The 20,077-nt window shown below is 36.4% G+C and overlaps 1 protein-coding gene across 3 annotated transcripts in view; it reads left to right on the top strand.

Annotated features, from left to right (window-relative positions):
• The first annotated feature begins 6,087 nt into the window (after positions 1-6,087).
• LOC148942068 (ATP-sensitive inward rectifier potassium channel 12-like) overlaps positions 6,088-20,077 on the top strand; it is a 75,527-nt gene continuing 61,537 nt past the window's right edge. Inside the window, exon 1 of one of the 3 annotated variants that reach the window (XM_089103454.1) lies at positions 6,088-6,211. In XM_089103454.1, coding sequence (XP_088959580.1) covers positions 6,165-6,211 — 47 coding nt within the window. In that variant the 5' untranslated portion in view covers positions 6,088-6,164. Of the gene's footprint in view, positions 6,212-17,641; positions 17,809-20,077 lie in introns of those variants that run through there. The other 2 variants (XM_089103456.1, XM_089103455.1) reach the window with 2 other exon arrangements.

Below are 20,077 nucleotides of genomic sequence, written 5' to 3'. Positions count from 1 at the left end.
CCCCCCTGGAAACGTCTGTATACTTCCCAATAACCAATATAGGCTATATGTAAACATTGAGTACAGTTCATAACTTTCAGCCCTCCCCCCGGGGACTTTGGGAGATTAAGTTATCCTAAAAGACATAGTTATAATATTTTTGACCATGCTGAAAAAATGGCTATCTCAAAATTTTGATCGGGTGACTTTGGGAAAAAAATAAGCGTGGGAGGGGGCCTAGTTGCCCTCTTTTCAGGTAACTTAAAAAGAACACTAGAAATTTTAATGTACATTCAAATGATCCCTCGCACGATATTCTAGGACCGCTGGGTCGATACAATTACCCCTGGAAAAAAAACAACAAAAAAAAACAAATAAACACGCATCCGTGATCTTTCTTCTGCCAAAAATTGCAAAATTCCACATTTTTGCATATAGGTGCTTGAAACCTCTACAGAATGGTTCTCGGATACGCTGAATTTTATGGTGTCATTTTCATTGTTTGACTTTTAGGGGTTTTCCCCCTTTTATCAAAAAACAGGCAAATTTTCTCAGGCGTGTAACCTTTCATGGGTAGGACTAAACTTGATGAAACTTATATATTTAAAATCAGCAATAAAATCTGATTCTTTTTATGTATCAATTGGTATCAAATTTCCGTTTTTTAGAGTTTCGTTTACTGTTGAGCGGGGTCGCTCCCTACTTACAGTTTGTTACCACGAACTGTTTGACATCTTGGTTTCACCTGGTATCATAGGCAGCACAATAGCGCTGCTTAAGTAAACAATGATGTTGGCACAATGTATTATTTATTTATTTTTTTTATCCATACCCGGGCACTTCGTATCGAAGGAGTTGTCGTAGAAACTTCGAAAAGGGCTCATTCGATTGAAAATTGGAGTGGCTAGTACCCTTTTTAATAGTCGAAAGTGATTGGAGGGCAGCTAGCCTCCCACCCACGCCATCATTCCCCCAAACACATCCAATCAAAATTTTGAGATAGCCATTTTGCTCAGCGTAGTTGATTTCCAGATAGAAAATATCTTTTTGAGGAGGACACTCCCTGAAACCATCGGGGCAAGGGTTTTAAGTTATGACTTGAGGGAATATAAGAACGATGTTGGCACAATGTATTATTTTTTTTTCCTTTAGAGCAGGGCATTTCGTATCGAAGAAGTTGTCGTAGAAACTTTGAAAAAGGCTCATTCAATTAGAAATGGGAGTGGCTTGTGCCCTTTTAATAGTAGAAAGTGATTGAATGGCAACTAAATCCCCTTCCCCGCCCACCATTTCCCGAAACAAATCCAATCAAAATTTTGAGATAGTCATTTTGTTCAGCGTAGTTGATTTCAAGATATACATTATGTTTTTGAGGAGGACACTCCCCCACAGCCTTCAGGGCAGGGGTCGTAAGTTATGACCTGGGGGTATATAAGGTTTTTATAGAAGGCGGTGTCGTAGAAACTTCAAATAAGGCTCATTCGATTGAAAATTCAAAGGGCTAGTGCCCTTTTTAATAGTCGAAAGTGATTTGAGTGCAAATAACCCCCCTCTCACGCCCACCTTTTCCCCAAACACATCCAATCAAAATTTTTATATAGCCATTTTATTCAACGTAGTTTTAAGTTCTGGAAATTAGGTCTTTGAGGATGAACCCCCCGCCCCTAAACCCTCAGGGCAAGGGTTGTAAGTTATACCCTGGGGGCACATATGGTTCTTATAGAACGCGTTGTCGTAGAAACTTCAAATAGGGCTCATTCGATTGGAAATTGAAGTTGCTAGTGCTAATTTTGATAGTCGAAAGTTATTGGAAGGCAACTAACACCCCTTCCACGCCCACCATTTCCCCAAACACACCCAATCAAAATTTTAAGATTGCCATTTTGTTCCATGCAGTTTAAAGTTCAGGAAATTATACCTTTTGAGCAGGACACTCCCCCCAGAGTCTGCAGGGCAAAGGTCATAAGTTATGCCCTGCGGTCATATAAGTTTTTATTGAAATCTTTGTCGTAGAAACTTCAAAAGGGCTCATTTGATGGAAAATTCATAGGTTTAGTGCCCTTTTTAATAGTCGATAGTAATTTTAGGGCAACTAACCCCCCTCTCACGCTCACCTTTTCCCCAAACACATCCAATCAAAATTTTTAGATAGCCATTTTGTTCAGCGTAGTTGATTTCCAGATAGAAATTATGTTTTTGAGGAGGACACTCTCCACAGCCCTCAGGGCAAGGGTTGTAAGTTATGCCCTGGGGGCATATAAGGTTTTTATAGAAAACTTTGTCGTAGAAACTTCAAAAAGGGCACATTCGATTGGAGGTTGAAATGGCTTGTGCCCTTTTTAATAGTCGAAAGTGAGGGCTGTGGGGGGAGGGGTTGTCATCCCTAAAGACCCAATTTCCAAAACCTTCAACTACGTTGAATAAAATGGCTACCTAAAAATTGGGATTGGATGAGCTTGGGGAAAAGGTGGGCGTGAGAGGGGTGTTCTGTGCGGTTAAATATCTTTTGACTGTTGAAAAGGGTAATATCCCATAGAATTTAAAATCGAATGAGCCCTTTTTCAAGATTTCAATAAAAACCTTATATGCTCCCAGGGCATAACTTATAATCCTTTCCCAGAGGGTTTTGGGAGAGTTTCCTCCTTAAAAATATATTTTCTATCTGGAAATCAACGACGCTGAACAAAATGGCTATCTCAAAATTTTTATTGGATGTGTTTGGGGAAATGATTGGCGTGGTGGGGCCAGTTGCCCTCCAATCACTTCCGACTATTAAAAAAGACACTAGAACTCTCAATTTCCAATTGAATGAGCCCCTTTTGAAGTTTCTACGACGACCCCTTCCATATGAAGTGCCCTGCTCTAAAGGAAAAAATAATAAATAGTACATTGTGCCAACATCGTTCTTACACGCCCTCAGGGCATAACTTAAAACCCTTGCCCAGAGGGTTGTGGGGGGGGGGGGGGGGCCTCCTCAAAAACATATTATCTATCTGGTAATCAACTACGCTAAACAAAATGGCTATCTCAAAATTTTGATTGGATGTGTTTGGGGGAATGATGGGCGTGGGGGGGGGGGGCTAGCTGTCCTCCAATCCCTTTTGACTATTAAAAAGGGCACTAGCCACTCCAATTTCCAATCGAATGAGCCCTTTTTGAAGTTTCTATTACAACTCCTTCGATACGAAGTGCCCGGGTGGAGAAAAAAAAAACACATTGTGCCCACAACGTTCTTTACTTAGGCAGCGCTAGCGCGCTGCCTATGATTGGAAAGCAAAGCCATGCCACCTCTAATGTTTTGGTTCGTTTGCGGGACAAAGTAATCTCGATCACTGAGCTTGCAAATAGACTCCCACCTTCTCTAGTAAATTCGATTTTTTTTTTTTTTTTGCACTGTTTCACCGGATCTGATACACTGAGTTTCATTTTCTCCAATGGAAAGAAGAGGATTTTTAGAACAGCTGTGCCGTGGTTACCTCAAATATCTGCTCTTACTGAACAGATTTTTGAACAAATCGACCGAGTAGTTTAGTTTCAGGATGATGTTATGAGGCTGTGTTGCAAGATTTTGATCGCCTCATACAGAAAATCAGAGAAATTTTCGTGTTTGAATGACCTCCATGTTCACTTGTTCCCTCGACAGAAAATGCTGAAGAGCCTGCCTCCGACCGACGACTCCTTTGTCGTACATGTGAAAAGGTGCATTTACCAGTGGTCCATGATTCTGCAAGCCCTGATGCCTCGCCCCTCGTACCTTTCTCCGCTTGATGTTGGATGGGAGATGAAGGACAGATGGATAGTGCCCATTAAATCAACCATTCCTGCTTGGCAATCTACTATTCAGAAAACTTCGCCATATTGCAAGTGTAAATCTTGTGGACAAAAAAGTCCATGCGCAGATAGAGGTTGCGAGATTTTGTGCTCCTGTTGTGGGAAGTACTGTCATACCAAGGCTAAGTTAGATGAAGAAGAGTTTTGCGTGTCTCGATATGAAAGGACACTTGGGAAAAAACCGCATAGAGAAGGAAGATGTTAGTGTTACATACATAATCTCAATTCTGACTTTGTTTAATCTGTTTAACTGATTCATCCCTGTCATTTTTTTCTTACTATTCGTGTAGTTTGTTTGAAATAAATTCTATCACCTCTATACTTTTTCATTTCGCCTTTTCATGGAAAATTTCACCTCAAACTTTGTGGAAAATATATTTTCTTGAATGAAACATCAAAATATAATAAAATGTCAAGTTTCAAAGTGTTCCACCCATCGCAAGCAAGTGTAGTTGTTTTTTTTTTTTTTTTTAATAAGCAAAAACTAATTCTTGTACCTGCCCCATTCTGTCGTGGTATGTTTCACATTTTCAACACCTGGCTCCCGAACTATATTTGAAGAAATCGTTTATTACACTATCAGCACCTGGGATGTTACTACTTTTTAATCCTTTTAGTACTGCCGCAAATTCTGCCTCACAAAATAAATTTTCCTTCTCATTCAAAGTGTCACAAACTTTTTCATTCTTTTCTGTATCTTTTTCTGCTACACTATCACGATTTAGCATATATTCAAAATGTTCTGTCCATCTTTCTTTCCTTGAAACTAATTGTGGTCTTGTTTGTATTTAATTTTTTTTACTGGGACAAGTCCATGCTGACTACTTCCTCTCAATTTATCAACATGCATCTACAATATTTTACTATTATGCTGTCTGGCTGCATCCTCCCAGATCTTCGGCAATTTTATCTATAGTCTCTGCTTCACACTTCCTTAATTTGTATTTTTAATGCTTTCTCCTTCTTCACATTCCTCTTACTTTCATGTGATCTATCACTCAAATAATTCTTGTGCCAGCCCTACCCCCTCCTCTCTATTAAAGATAAAGCATTTTAATTAAATTTTACTAGCTATGTTTCTATCTTTCTTCTTTAAGGCACCGTTAGTGACTTCACGAACTATTTTCCTGAAGTTATTCCATCCATCTTCTGTATTGTCAAATTTTAAACTCTCGAGTTTAAACCTCCCCCCTCCTCTCTATTAAAGATAAAGCATTTTCAATTAATTGTACTATCTATGTTTCTATCTTTCTTCTTCAAGGCACCATCAGCGACTTCACAAACTATTTTCCGGAAGTTATTCCATCCATCTTCTGTATTGTCAAATTTTAAACTGTCGAGTTTAGTATTTATCTGTTCCTGGAAATTTTCTCTGAAATTCAGATCGTGGAGTCTACCAACGTCATAGCTTTGGGCCCTCGCCCCAAACATTTGGGGGCTTAAACGTTTGATTTAGTAATGATGACTAATGAAGCAATCGCTAAACCTCAAATAATGAGAGCTAAAAAGTTTAAGAACTTGAAAATTGCTCTATTTCAAGGAAGAAAACTGTTCTATAAGGCGCACCAGTTTGGAAAAGAGTTCTAATTCCAGTTAAATGTTTTCTTCTTTTCATGTAGTTAAATTCGCTTGCGAGAGAATTGCCTTTCACGAATAAGTTCAACAGAAATTTCAATTTATAGGGGGTCTGCAGCTTGCGCTTTTTGTAGCTTTTGACTAAGAGGTAATCCATTGACAAATTAGAATATTGTTTGAAAAGGGGGTTGGGAATATTTGATCCTTCAAAAATATACAGTTTAGTCAGCAACCATGATCTCCATTGCTATACATTCCCAAGAGTTTTGTTTTCCTAGCCGGATTCATGATTTGGGGGAGGGGGTGGCTAGAACTTTGATGACCATAAAAGTAAATAAGAACTGCAAAGAACTAGATTGTTCCCAAGCCAAGAGAGGAGAAACATCACTCACTCCCCCCTCCCACTGGACTTGATCTTCAAATGGAAGTTTTTCTGATCTGTTTTAATCAGATTTCCCTGATTTTCCCCTTTTTATTTTGGTATGTGGTATACTCTTCATTTCAATTCAGGATTTTTTCTACGTTACGACAGTCGGGGTAATTCCATCTCTTTTTTTTCCTTCTAAGAGGTTTGTGATGGTTTCTTAAAGCTTAAAAACACAAGTGTTATGTTTCGGGTATTTTGCAACAATGGCCTGTAGCTAAATACAAAAATACAAGGTGAAAAATCAATAGAAGTTACTTAGTCTGCTTTGGTTTGTGCTTGGATTAACACAAGTTAATTTATTTTAATTTTTTTAACAAGTTGGAGATAAACACGAAGGGAACTAAATTTCAAAATGAAACGCCCAACAGCAAAACAAAAGAAACTAATACTCGATAATATGTAAGTAATTTATATTAATATTTAAGAAAGATTTACCTGTTCAAGTTCAAATAAAACTTAAGTTTTGCATGTCCAAATACCTTTCATGTTTTCTCTTAGATTTCATTTACTATGTAAAGGGCTCTAAAATGCCTACTTAGGAAATTTTTATGAGCAAAGGAATTCATTCAAATAAAGTCGGAATTCCAGGATTTCCCCTGATAAATTTTTCCTACCCGAATTCTGTTCGACAAAATTTTGCAGGTTTAGCAAAACTTTAATGCTGAGCCTACTGACAATTTTTGTTAAGAGGGATTTATGTATAAAAACGCACAATTAATTTTAATATTTAAGGGCTAATAATGATATCACACTATTTGTTTCCGATTGGGTCATAATCATAAACCTTTTTATATTCGTACGGTAAGAAGCTTATTCGCCGATTGGCAGTGTGAAAGCACTTCGGCTGCTTTTTCTTTTGGTTACTTTTTGAAAGTTAGGAAAAAAATAGCCGACTAGCGGTCGATCACCCCTACTGAATAATGAATCGCTAGGAATGCATAATCAATAAGGATGTCCTTCTGAGCTAAGAATGTTTTGCTTGTTTCATGTTGCAAGGTGTTAATATATTCTTGCAAATTGTATAATCAATCACTCTTTATTCGTAAATCTGAAAGAAATTTGAAAATCATTATTCCAAATAAACAGAAACGACTTTGAAGAGGTACATAATATGGTCGATATTGATACTTATGATGTAGTCTGTATACCAAGGTTCTTAAAGTTAATTAAATCCCTTTGGCTTCTTATATATTGGATTATAAACGGAGGGTTGGTTCAAGGGCGCCGGCTGAAAATTTTCAGGGGGGGGCAGACGCCAAAATAGCAGTGGTGGCTCGGTGACAGTTCAGGTGGTTTAGGGCACCAAACTACGACTTTACCCCGAAGAGGATGAATTTGCAATCAATTAAAATACTGAGAAGGTAATTGATTTAAAAGTATCAATAATTATATTTTAGGCTTTTCAGTTGCAAAAGAAGTAATGCCACACGGTGGCAGTACCGGATTCCACCAAGTTGATTCGCTTTATTTGTAATGCAATTATGCTATGTTTGGTGGTCTGTAATTGCGTATCAGCTATAACGAGGGAGGGGTGGTGAGTCATTGTTTAGGTGGGGGTAGGGTAGATTCCTACAAAAGTTCATTTTAGTGGGCAAACTGCTTACTCTTCATGAGACTCCAGATAAATGTTGGAAAAGGTAGGGGGGAGTAGGGATTAATTAAAATGTTTCTCTCTGCAGCTAATCAGTTGCATTCCAATATCTGCCAGCACAGAGGTGGAAAAGACAAGGCAGGTAATCACCAGCCTCGCCATGAGGCATCTTTAGGGTGGCAAATACTGCTAGGAACTTAGTTTTCAGCAATTTTAAATGATAATATTTTTTTTCCTATGTATATGAAGTACTTCAATATATTTTAACAAATGTATGTAATGCATTTATTGATAAGAAAATCCTATTGTAGAGGTTGTGATGGCTTCAGTTATGTAGAAGATCAAAAGTCTCACGGAATTTCCATCCATACAAGCAATAATACTCCTTTTCATCCAACCGAAATTCTTTAGTAGTAATATTAACAAGGACTTTTCACCGAAATCACTATTCATCACTAATTTTTAAGTGTATTCAAATTTTATCCAAAATTGAAATTTCAGATTTAAACGTAGGACGGTACCAATCAACGTACAATTATTTATTTACACATTTTAAAATCAGTTAATCAGGGATTTAAGAGACCGGTACCTCAAATTATATCTTGGTTAGGCCTGGGTATGATTTGGAAAACAATCAGAAACTAAATAAAAAAGAGCTTTTCAAATGAAAGCAAGGAACAGATTTGAAACCTATTTGAACAGATTATTCTTTGTATGAAGGGGGATGTCTCCTCCTTAGCTCCTTACTCTTTACTGTGAAGTTTGGCTTTTTTCCAATTTTCTTAAGAAAATTTGCAATTGGAAAAAAAAAAGATTTTTCGGTGCAGTAAAAAACTTTTGTTTAATGAGCAAGGTGTTGAGAAGGGGGCAAGCCCCCTTACATACAGAGTAATTTATATTTGTTTTAAGTGTTAAACTTGCTCTTTACTTTAGTTGAAAAACTTTTTCTATTTGTTTAATTGCATTTCATGAAACCGTAAAGTTATATGAATACCAATACTTTTGGTACCGCAGAAAAAACGACCAATATTTTCAGTGATCTCTGTTTGGATTTTGATGGGTAATCAAACACTTAGTGTTAGCTAACTGTAAGTAAGCAGCACCCCGGCTCAATAGTAGCCAAAACTCTAAAAAACGGAATTTTGATACCAATAGATATATCAAAAGAGTTGACTATTATGATGATTCCAAATTTATAAGTTTTATTAAGTTTAGTCTTACCCATCAAAAGCTACGAGCCTGAGAAAATTTGCCTGATTTCCAAAAAAGGGGGAAAGACCCCCTTGAAGTCATAGATTTTTAATGAAAATCACACCATCAGATTGAGTGTATCAAATAACCCTACTGCAGAGATTTCAAGCTCATATCTGCAAAAATGTAGATTTTTGTAATTTTTGCCAGAAAAAAAATCGCGTCTTTATGTTTTTTTTTTTGTTTTTTTTTCAGGGGTGATTGTTTCGACCCTGTGGGCCTAGAAAATCGGAAGAGGACTCATTATAACGGAAATGAAAAGTTCTAGTGACCCAAAATTTTGAGGGTAACTAGGCCCCCTCCCACGCCACTTTTTTCCCAAAATTTTGGTCGTTTAGTTTGATTAAAATTTTGAGAAAGCTTTTTTGTTCAGCATAGTTGAAAGGCCCAATAACGGAAGTATGCATACATTTTTCGGGTGGGGAGGGGAGGACGAAATTTCTGCTGGAAGACTTTTCCATGGAGAAGGTAATTTCCAGAGGGTAAACTTTTCAGGGAAAATTTTACACAGGTTGAATTTACCAGAATTCATATACGAAATTTCTTTATATATCTTGCTTTCTCTTTACCGATTCAGTTTTACGGGTGGAGATGTTAAGGGTAATTGTCCAGGATAAATTTTCGCCAGGATTAAATTGTCCAGAGGATATTTCTAAGGAGAGGGGAATTTTTCAGTGGAGGTGGAGCCAGGTATCCTTGCTTTATTTAAAAAACGACCAGAAATTTAAGAAATTTAAGTAAGGAGCAGCATTAAAACTTAAAACGAACAGAAATTATTACGTATATAAGAGGGTTTCCCTTTCCTCAACACCTCGCTCTTTATGTTAAACTTTAAATTTTGTTCCAATACTTTAAAAACCGCTCCTGAAACACAAGGGGTCGTTTAATTGGAACAGTAAGTAACTTTTTTTAAATGCCGAAAAACTGCAGCATGAAGAGCGAGGTGTTTAGGAGGGGGGCAACCCCCCTCATATATGTTGTAATTTCTGTTCGTTTTAAGTTTTAATGTTGTTCCTTACTTTTAGATGGAAAAAAAACTTTTTTCTTCTTTATATAATGAAGCTTATAGACAAATTTTTTTCTAAAGGCAATTAAAGTAAAAGTATATACAAATGAAAAAATTAAGTAATTACAAAAATAAACAAAAGAACAGCCTACTTACCCAAACTAAGATATAAACTCCCAGCATTCAGTTCTGTTGAGAAATGCCGGACCGTTGGACAGATTTTTTTTAACAATATCGATTGTTTTGAACTTGGTTATCAAACACCAAAATATTTAATGCCTTTAGACTCAGTCTCTTTAAAAAGTAACGCATTATAAAAGTAGTTTGTTCAAAATAAAACATTAAAACCAAGACTAAGAAAATCAAATAAAAAATTTTAATTCAATATTTTGAACTTAATTTTGAATACCACAAACCAATATATTTGACACCGTAATACTTAATAAGTGTAAAAAATTAAATCTTTTTCAAAGTGACAACTAGATAAATACAATCACTCCAGGGAAAAAAAAAAAATGATAATAAAACACAAAAAAACGTATCCGCTCAGGGAAAATACAAAAGTTCCCAGCATTCCGTCCAGGGGAAACATTTCCGATTTTAGTAGTTTCATATATCATATATCATGGGTACTCTTGCAATGCATGCAAAAGTTATCACCATAAAAAAGACCATAAAAAACTGATTCTTTGATTGAATGTTATCAATAGTTAAGCTCTTATACTTCCGTTATTGACAAGGATTATTATTTACTTACTATTCATTACTATGAAGAATTTTATTTTTTTTTTTTTTTTTTTTTTTGCTCCAACCAAATAAAATAGAAAATTTTTTTGTTGAAAACTGGTTAGGGGTCACTCAGTCACAAATTAGAACTTATTTTTTCCTTATTGATGGTCAAAATCTATTGGCAGGCAGCCAACAATGGGGCAAGACGTTTTTTCCATGGTTTTTCCTTATTCTGCTCTCTTTCATTTGGTTTCCTGTAATAAATTCATAGTTCCAAATTTCCAGGGGGGGCATGGCCACTTGCTGGTGCCCATGGGTTTGTTCACTGTTTTAAACTGGACATTAATAAAGTCAAATTATGCTTCTTATACTTAAGTATAATGGTGTATAATTGCGCGTTAGCCATTATGAAGGGGGACCAGTGGATCTTTGTGTAGGTGGGGGGAGAGGGTTTAAATCCTCAAAAGTGTGCTTATATGTCTAAACTACCTAACTCTCCATGATTCTTCAAATCTCCACGACTCTTCAGATAAATGCAGAAGGAGTTTTGGAAGAGTGGGGGTCTAGAAATTAATCTCTAATCCTTCTTGATTCTCGGGAATATTTTTAGCATACGCTTGTAATATTGGTGTTGGAGGGTGATAACGCCCCTCTTATTACGGGTAATCTCTGTCTATTTAACATAAGAGATTACATTCACCATCCAATGAACGTTGCCGGGAAATTACTCGGGAAAGTGGGGGTTCAATTGCTACTCAGAGTTTTGTTATCACCGAGAATTAAGTAGAAATATATCTCAATTTCTATTTTTATACTTCGCTTAATATATTCTGGTTTCCCGGGGGATTTGCCCTGAGCCCCTACAGGTGTCCGTGAGGAACATCTCTATAGAAGATTTGTTCCAAGGATTTGCCTTGAAAACCATAGAAATGACGACCCTATAATTAGCTATTGGTTTTACGAATATTTAACTTGAGTTTAAAGCAGTCGCTGAAGGAGGGAGTTATAGCCCCCCCCCCCTCACGTGTGAGAAAGCGTTGATTGCTCCAAGAACGATTGTTCAAACACAAGGACCGTTGAATTGGAATAAGAAGTATTTTAAAGCACCATACAACATTAGCGTAAAGAGTGAGAAATGAGGAGGAGTCAATCCCCTCCATATATGGAATGTTTTCTGTTCATGTTAAGTTTTAATGTTGCTCAATACTTTCATAAGAAAAACTTGTGTTTTCATTTAATTTTGATCAAGAGATGACGATGATTAGAACCAGTAGAATACTGATGGATGCAGTCCGTAGGAAAGAAATCAACTGATTTTTTTTTATAGATTATCTAAAATAATGCTTGAAAAATTAAAGAATTAAAGAAAAAGGAAAAATAGTAAGGAACTTATGGTTCTAGGCTTTTACCTCCCCCGTAATTACCCCCCCCCCGGAAAATACCCCCCGTGGTAAATACTCCCTTGAAAATACACCCTGAAAATACCCCCGCGGAAATTACCCCCTCCCTCCCCCGTGGAAAATAAGGCTTTCCAAATTTGAGAATTTTATTTTAGTTTTTTTTTATTTCCGTAGGGGGAAGAAATTTTGGTACTTGTGTATTATGTGCCACTCATTCAAGTTTACGCTGTGTAAAATTCGAGAACACACTGGTGTTTTCGTTAGTTTCTTCGTTACTTTAGAAATAAATTTCGGCTTGAAAATACCCTCTTCCCCCCCCGTTGAAAATACCCCCCCCCCCCCCCGTGGAAAATAAGGTTTCCAAATGTGAGGATTTTATTTGAGTTTTTTTTTAGATTCGTTGAAAAGTGCTAAGGAACAAGAAAAAGAGGAATTTACACACAAAAAGTATCTTAAAAACGCAAATCCATTTTTGTTGAAAAGACTTCCATATTAACCATATAAGCCATTTAACCAAATAAAAGTAAAATTAATACGCAAATTATGTTTTAATTATTCATGTACAGTGAGTCAAAATCAAAACCTGTATTAATTCAAAAACGTTCAAAAATTAAATAAAAAAACAAGTTTTTTTTAAACTGAAAGTAAGGAACGACGTTAAAACTTAAAACGAACAGAAATTATTCCGTATATGAAAGGGGCTGTCCCCTCCTCAACGCCTCGCTCTTTACGCTAAATTTTTTTATTGTTTAAAAAAAATAAGAGTTGTGAGAAAGTCAAACTTTTGCGTAAAGAGCGAGGCGTTGAGGAGGGAACAGTCCCTTTCATATAAGGAATAATTTCTGTTCGTTTTAAGTTGTAACGTCGTTCCTTACTTTCAGTTAAAAAAAAAACTTGTTTTTTTATTTAATTTTTGAACGTTTTTGAATTAATACAGGTTTGATTTTGGCTAACCGTACATGAATGATTAATACAAATTTGCATATTAGTTTTACTTTTATTTGGTTAAATGGCTTTCCCGAAACTTGTTTAATTTTATTTACGGACGTTTTTATTAGTAATAAATATATGTAACTTACGAATTAACTTACGTAACGAACTTCTATATTAATATATTTTTAATAAGTATATTAGGGGGCTCGCCCCCAACTTAAAACCTCGCACATTAAGCTAAAGTTCAAATTTTGTTCCAATTCTTTAAAAATGACCGCTTAATCACAAAGGCCGTTATTTAGAATAAATAGCTCTTATGAAAGTACTAAAAAATCTTTGGCTTAAAGAGCGAGGTATTGACTAGGGGGTGAGCCCAATCATACACGTAATATTTTCTGCTTGTTTTAAGTTTTGATGTTACTCCTTATTTTAAGTTGGAAAACTTGTTTTTTTTTATATTTAATTTCTGATCTTTTTTTCAAATAATGCTGGGAAATCCGGCACCCCCTTCATAGCAATGTCCCTTCTCCATGAAAACTTCCTTCATGGAAAGATCCTCCCAAATAACCCCCGACCCACCCACCCCCCTACTACCAGAAACCCCCCCCCTGAAAACGTCTGTATACTTCCTAATAACCAATACAATATGTTAACATTGGGTAAAGTCCATAACTTTCAGCCCTCCCCCCGTGGACTTCGGGGGATTAATTCATCCTAAAGGACATAGTTATCATATTTTCAATCATGCTGAACAAAATGGCTATCAAAATTTTGATCAGGTGACTTTGGGAAAAAAATTAGCGTGGGAGGGAGCCTAGTTGCCCTCCATTTATTTTGATCTCTTGAAAAGGGCACTAGAACTTTTAATTTCTTTTCGAATGAGCCCTCTTGCGGTATTCTGGAACCACTTGATCAGTATGATCCTGCCTGGGAAAAAAAACAAACAAATTTATATACACCTATGATCTTTCTTCTGGCAAAAAATGCAAAATTCACGATTTTTGTAGATAAGTGATTCAAACCTCTACAGCAAGGTTCTCCGATAAGCTGAATATGATGGTGTGATTTTCATTAAGGTTCTGTAACTTTTAGGGGGTCTTTCCTCCTTTTTTCGTAAATCAGCCAAATTTTCTCAGGCACGTAACTTTTGATAGGTAGGACTAAACTTGATGAAAGTTATATATTTGAAATCAGCATTGAAATCTGATTCTTTTGATGTATCTTTTGGTATCAAAAACCCGTTTTCTAGAGTTTCGGTTACCATTGAGCCGGGTCGCTCTTTACTTACAGTTCGTTACCACGAACTGTTTGATAGTTTGTCCAATGATGCTGAAATTGGTTCCCGAAATCAGCTACATCTGCTGAGCCCTTAAGAGAGAATTACTCTAAACGGAAAGGTAGCTGTTGCTAGTCTGTGCTTTAATCAACTATTATCAATAATTTCTGCTTCTTGATGATTTCGCACAGATCTTCAAAATCAACTTTGCCAATAATGTCGTTCAAGAGATGTAGACGACGTTAAAATTTGGATTGTACCAAAAAAATTTCAAATGTACCGCATTGCACCAGGACCTCTAAATTGTACCAAAAACTGTACAATTGTCCCGCTTTGGCAACACTGGTTAGGACTTAAACTAAGAGAGAATTAGTCTTAACGGAAAGATAGCTGTTGTTACCTCATCTCCCGCTCGTAGCGTTTTTGGGCCTCCTGCAATACAACATGTATTTTTTTTTAGTAAAGCACTATCATTTACTTGAATATTAAGTGTGGAACATCGCCATGTCAGTAACCCCTCTCTCATTCAGGGTAATTTCTGCTTGTTTTAAGTTCCAACGTTACCCTTTGCTTATGTGTAATTTTTTTTTTCTTTAGAGGGGGTCCATCGAAACGACGCTTCGGTTTGGCTCTTATTTGAAAGCTTTACTTTAGTTGGTGAAATGGTGTAAAATACTGATCCCGCGTTCAATGAACTTAATGCAATTATTTTTTGTGTGTTAACTATTGTGTTTCAAAGCTCAATAAGCTACAATTTGTTCTTGTCTAGATAGTAAATTCTTCGTGTATCTATAAAGGCGAATAAATTAAGAATCTTCCTGTTAGAACCTCCTTTAAAACATGCTATGAATCTGCAAGATTTTTAATCATAATATTTTTTTAATACATTCTAACAAAACTTTGGCTGTACATGCGAGTCTTGACAAAAAAAGAATATGAGAAATGTAATTAAAATAAAAGAGAACATAGGTGATTTCAGCCAGTGGAAAAAAGCGAAGTGAAAAGACAAAAATAGATATTTCAGCAAGGACCTACGTCAACCCGTCTTCGGTGCTAAAAAAAATAGCTTGGTGCAATTATTTTTTGTGTCTTTTTTTCTTTCAATGGCACTTATTGAAATCTCTTCAATTAATTATTTGCCTACTCGTGCAGGAGCTCAATAAGCTAAGTGCAGGAGCTAAGTGCAGGAGCTCAATAAGCTAAGTGCAGGAGCTCAATAAGTTGCAATTTATTCTTGGCTTGATATAAAGTTCTGAGTCCATTTATCTATCCGAATAAATTAAAATCTTCCTGTCAGAAACTTTCTTAAAAGATGCTACGAAGATGCAAAATTTTTAATTCTTATGTTTTTTTAATATATGCTAAGAAAACACTGGCTATACATAATTTTGACAAAAAAAAGAAAATGTAAAAAAAAAAACAATTGAAAAAAAAACAGCAAGAAAACGAAGGTGATTTTTAGCCAGCAGAAAAAAACGAAGAGAAAAGACAAAAACAAATATTTCAGCAAGGACCTCCACCTATCTCTCATCAGTTTAAAAAAAACGTCTTTGTTAATTTTCACTTACGAAGATTATTTGCTTGTATTTCTGTTTGTTTTGGGCACAAAGGGCGGCTTGGCAGACTTCCTTGAGGAAATGTTTCTTTCTTTCTTTTCGCTTTATGTTTTCCACGGCTTGAAAGTCACCCCTCCTTTTTTTTATTGTATTTTGTGTTTTTGTTATATTTTTAATTTTTGGTACAATAAGAACAATATAAGCTTAGGCCTATAGAGAGGGAAAGTTAGATCACCAGATCAGTTTTAACTATTTCGTCCAATTTCTAAATTAGTCGCGTAAATTAATTTTGCCGTTCAAAGGGCGTTTAATAGAGCTCAATAATTGTACTTTTTCAGTAACTATTAATTACAATAGACTATGTATAGCGCAGGGTGAATAGTTCAACCCCGCACATTCAGAGGACCATGAAGGGAACTTATTCTCACCTAGCTTTTGGAAGGAACTCCCCATGAGATTCAGAAAGATTTATGCCTAGAAATTAGCTTTTTAGACATTAGATTGTCTCTTTTTAGTAAATTCTCATATTGCACATCACAGTTCATATAATTATCCAGTAAGCTTATCGCAGATCATTTCTGGTCTTCGTTCTCGGTGCGAACAAAAAGCTCCTCCCACTTCTTCGTGCAGTTATTAATAGCGGGTTTCCACTTGTTTCCCATTGTTTCGCGTAAAGTGCATTATTCGTAATAGCGGGTTTCCACTTGTTTCCGATTGTTTCGCGTCTGACTTGTCTACTCGTGAAAAGATCTGATGTCGCTTATGTTTCTACGTTCTCTGGAGCACTCGCACCCCGGTCCGGGTTTTTATAATGGGTGAGATAGGGAATAATCATACTGGATAATTATATGAACTGTGTTGCACATAAATAGAGTATACATCTTTGTGTTCAGATTAAAAAATGCAAAGAACTTGTATATTTTTTAAAGTAGGTTTTAGTGTTAAGTAAAAAGGGATTAAAATTGAAAACGTGTATTGAAATTTGTATCTGATATAATTTCAATCCCTTTGTTTCTGAATAAATTATGAACGATATCTTCTGCTTCTTTGTGAATGATATCCCATTACGCTTAGCAGGGGATTGGAGGGGATGGGAACTTCTGCCCCGAAATAATTAGTTTGTTTTCTCGTTTTTAATTTTATTCACTATTTGACTATATAGTAAAACTTTTTTTTATTTATGAAAAACATATTTTTGTATTGTCAATGAAATTTAGAATTTCACAATCTTATTGAATCGTCATCACTAACAAAAAATTGAAGGTTTATTCCTTTCACCTTAAAGCTTACTGAATGCATTTGCCTAGGCAACATTGCTGGCTTATAGACTGTATGGTAAGTAAGCAGTTTGACAAAACTTTGTCAAGCAAGTTTTGGTTAGGACTGGGACAAAAAAGCTACAAAACACGAGCTCGTAGTTAACCAGGTGCGTCAATATGCTTGTGATAAATGTGCGTTGAGTTGTATGAGCACTGACTTAAATGAGAGTCTAATTCCACGGGGGTTGAGCTCCAGGAGGGTTTAATTAAATGGGGTTAATTCAGATGAGGGTTAAGTTCACGGGGGTTGAGTTTACTGAGAGTTGAGCTGCATGGGAGTCGAGGTGAGTGAGGTTTGAGTAGCATTGGGGTTGAATTAAACGCGGGTCAAGTTGCACAGGGTATGAATTGAGCTAGGATTCAGTTAACGGGTTGAGCGGAATGGGGTTGAGTTAAACAAGCGTTCAGTTGCACTGAAACCTTTTTTTACTCATCAGAAATGAGCTCAAAGTGGTTTCCAGACTTCATATACCAGAATGCTCAATCTTCTTGGGTGCAATCCACACAGAAAGACTAACGAAATCTTACTTTTAAGTATTCTTTTCAACATCAACCTTTTGACTTAGGGGAAAATGACAGAGTAGCTCAGACATACAATTCAGGAAACAAAATCCTTTCCTTGGTGTGTTGCAAAAAGCTACTGATGATGAAATAGCAATTTTATTCAATTATCTATGAGATATTTTAAGGAATATATCAAAGATCGCCTTAAGCTTATCAGTAAAATTGAAACACGGACAGTTTCATCAGTGTCATAATTCTACAGTTCAGAAATGCTTTCTCAAAATAAGCCACCATAAAATATTTTCATTTCTATTTCTAGCAGGTTCGAGATTTGTTATGCCTAATTAGAGAAGGTCAAACTAAACTTATTTATTTGTATGTAATTGTGAATTAGGATAAACAGTCGGAGTTTTTATTCTGCCCTTCTGAAGGTGAGTTAAAGAAATATGTTAACAATTCTGAAGTCTTTTGGGCTTTTTGAGCCTTTCCCTGGTGGTTGTGGTAGTTTATTATATTAGTAGCAAATAAATTAGCAAACAATATTAATTAGTAGCAAATAAAACAAGTCAAGTATTTTTATTTTAATATTTTTATTTTAGCTGTATAAATTTTAGGCTCTTCTCGCATATAGGACCATTCCTGTTCGTTTTGAGTTTTAACGTCACTCTTTACTCATACGAACGTAATATTATTTCAAACTGTAAGCGGTTCTTCGTTAAGAAACGGGTTAAATCATCCACTTAACATCTATGTTGCACCGTATAGCCCAAATATATTCCTCGCGATGAAAGGATGCTATTCCCCATAGGTTATTTATTCTTAAAGCCCTTCACAAGTTAACAGTATTTAAGAAGGAAGTTAATTATACAATTTATATGTATGATGCTCAGTATTTCTGTTCCTTCTTCCCACATAAAACCAATAAACGTTTAAGTTTTGTTTGTGCATAACCTCCCAACCCTCCCTGGCACTTCCTGGCTGATGGGCCTCGAAACAGAGATCATCACGCTGGTTAGAATTTAAGGGTCTAGTGCCGTATCCTTTACTTTTTACACTACGAAAGGAGGCTAGGATGTCAATTTATCCCTCCATATAGATCCAAAAAGCCTCTCAAGAAACGCCGGAAAAATGGAGCATAAGAATGCACTATTCATGCATCAAGCACCCGCAAGAACAATCCAAAGACCCCTCTCAACTCTGATAGTTGGATTGTAAGTGCACAATGCTGTGTATAAATAGTGAAGCTTCAAAGGAGTCAACGAATGCGTCACAACGCAGCAGTAAAGGCCCATTCGTTACTAATATTGAGGTTCGACTAATGTTAATTTGAGCCAATCAGAATTTTTCATAGAATATTTTTGCCAATTTGAAAATTCTATGAAAAGTCTGATTGAGCATTAGCGCTAGCCAATGCCTGATGGCTAATCTCTTGATTCCCGAAATGATACTACAGCATAATTATTGGTGCTTGGGGGAGGTTCGGTAATCTTGCCATTTTGACAATCTTGTTCTATGTAGCTTAAAAAGTTACATTCACCTACCGAGCGGCACGGCATGCGGGAGGGGCCGGTTGCCATCTTATAACTTTTGACTCTTAAAAAGGGAACTATAACTTTCAATTTCTAATCATTTGAGCCCCGTTTGAAGTTTTTCCGACCACCTCTCCCATAAAACCTTTATGTTCCCTCGGGACATAAGCTTACAACCGATGCCCCCGGGCTCTGGGGGGCTTTGCTGACCCCGAAGTTTTGTTATCTGATCTTTGGACTATTTTTAACAAAATGGCTATCTCAACATTTTAACAGATGCATTTGGGTAAACAAGGGTGTTGGGGGGCCAGTTACCCTCTAATCACTTTTGACTCAATTTCCAATCAAATGAGCCCTTCTCCGAAGTTTTCATGACAGCAAAACTTGCCCTAGGGCTCTAGCGGTTGTGTCGGCCCCGAAGTTTTGTTGTCGGATCTTTCAGCTATTTTGAACAAAATGGTCATCTCAAAATATTGATCGGATGCATTTCGGGAAAAAGGGCTTAGGGGGGGGGGCTAACGGCCCTCCGTTAACTTTGACTCTTAAAAAGGGTACTAGAAATTTCGATTTCCAATCAAATGAGCCCCCTCCGAAGTTTATATGCCCATCTCTTCCATAAAAACTACAACACTTGCCTCCAGGCTCTGGGTTTTTTTTTCGACCCCGGAGTTTTTGTTATCTGATCTTGGGACTATATTTAACAAAATGGTTATCTCAAAATTTTATCGGATGCATGATGGGAAAAAAAGGCGGGGGGGGGGCGGCTTCCCTCCGACAACTTTTGACTCTTGAAATTGCACTAGAAATTTCGATTTCCAATCGAATGAACCCCATCTGAAGTTTATTTGACCAGCCCTTCCAAATGAAGTGCCTCTGGTAAAAAAAAAAAAATAATAATAAAACATTGCAGCCTTATGACCTTTACTATAAGCAACGCTGAAAAATTGACGAATTGTGTATAAAATGTAAAGAAAATATGCACAAAATCTTGATTATATTGGGAAGGGGGGGTTCTCAAGAAGCCCTTCGTGCATTCGCGCATATTAGTACAGTCCAAAAACGGTTACACCTTGTACAAAAATGAGCTTATTAGCATATTCAAAATTGGCATCGCTACCCCTAGGTCAAATGGGTCAAGCTTACCCTTAAAGTACGGAGATGCAGACGAAAA

The sequence above is a fragment of the Artemia sp. Qi Xiang Cuo genome, chromosome 17 (assembly GCF_049724085.1).
Source record: "Artemia sp. Qi Xiang Cuo chromosome 17, ASM4972408v1, whole genome shotgun sequence".
In the NCBI taxonomy this organism is placed as follows: domain Eukaryota; kingdom Metazoa; phylum Arthropoda; class Branchiopoda; order Anostraca; family Artemiidae; genus Artemia; species Artemia sp. Qi Xiang Cuo.
Note: the sequence above shows the minus strand (reverse complement) of the source record. Positions and strands in the feature narration are given on the sequence as shown.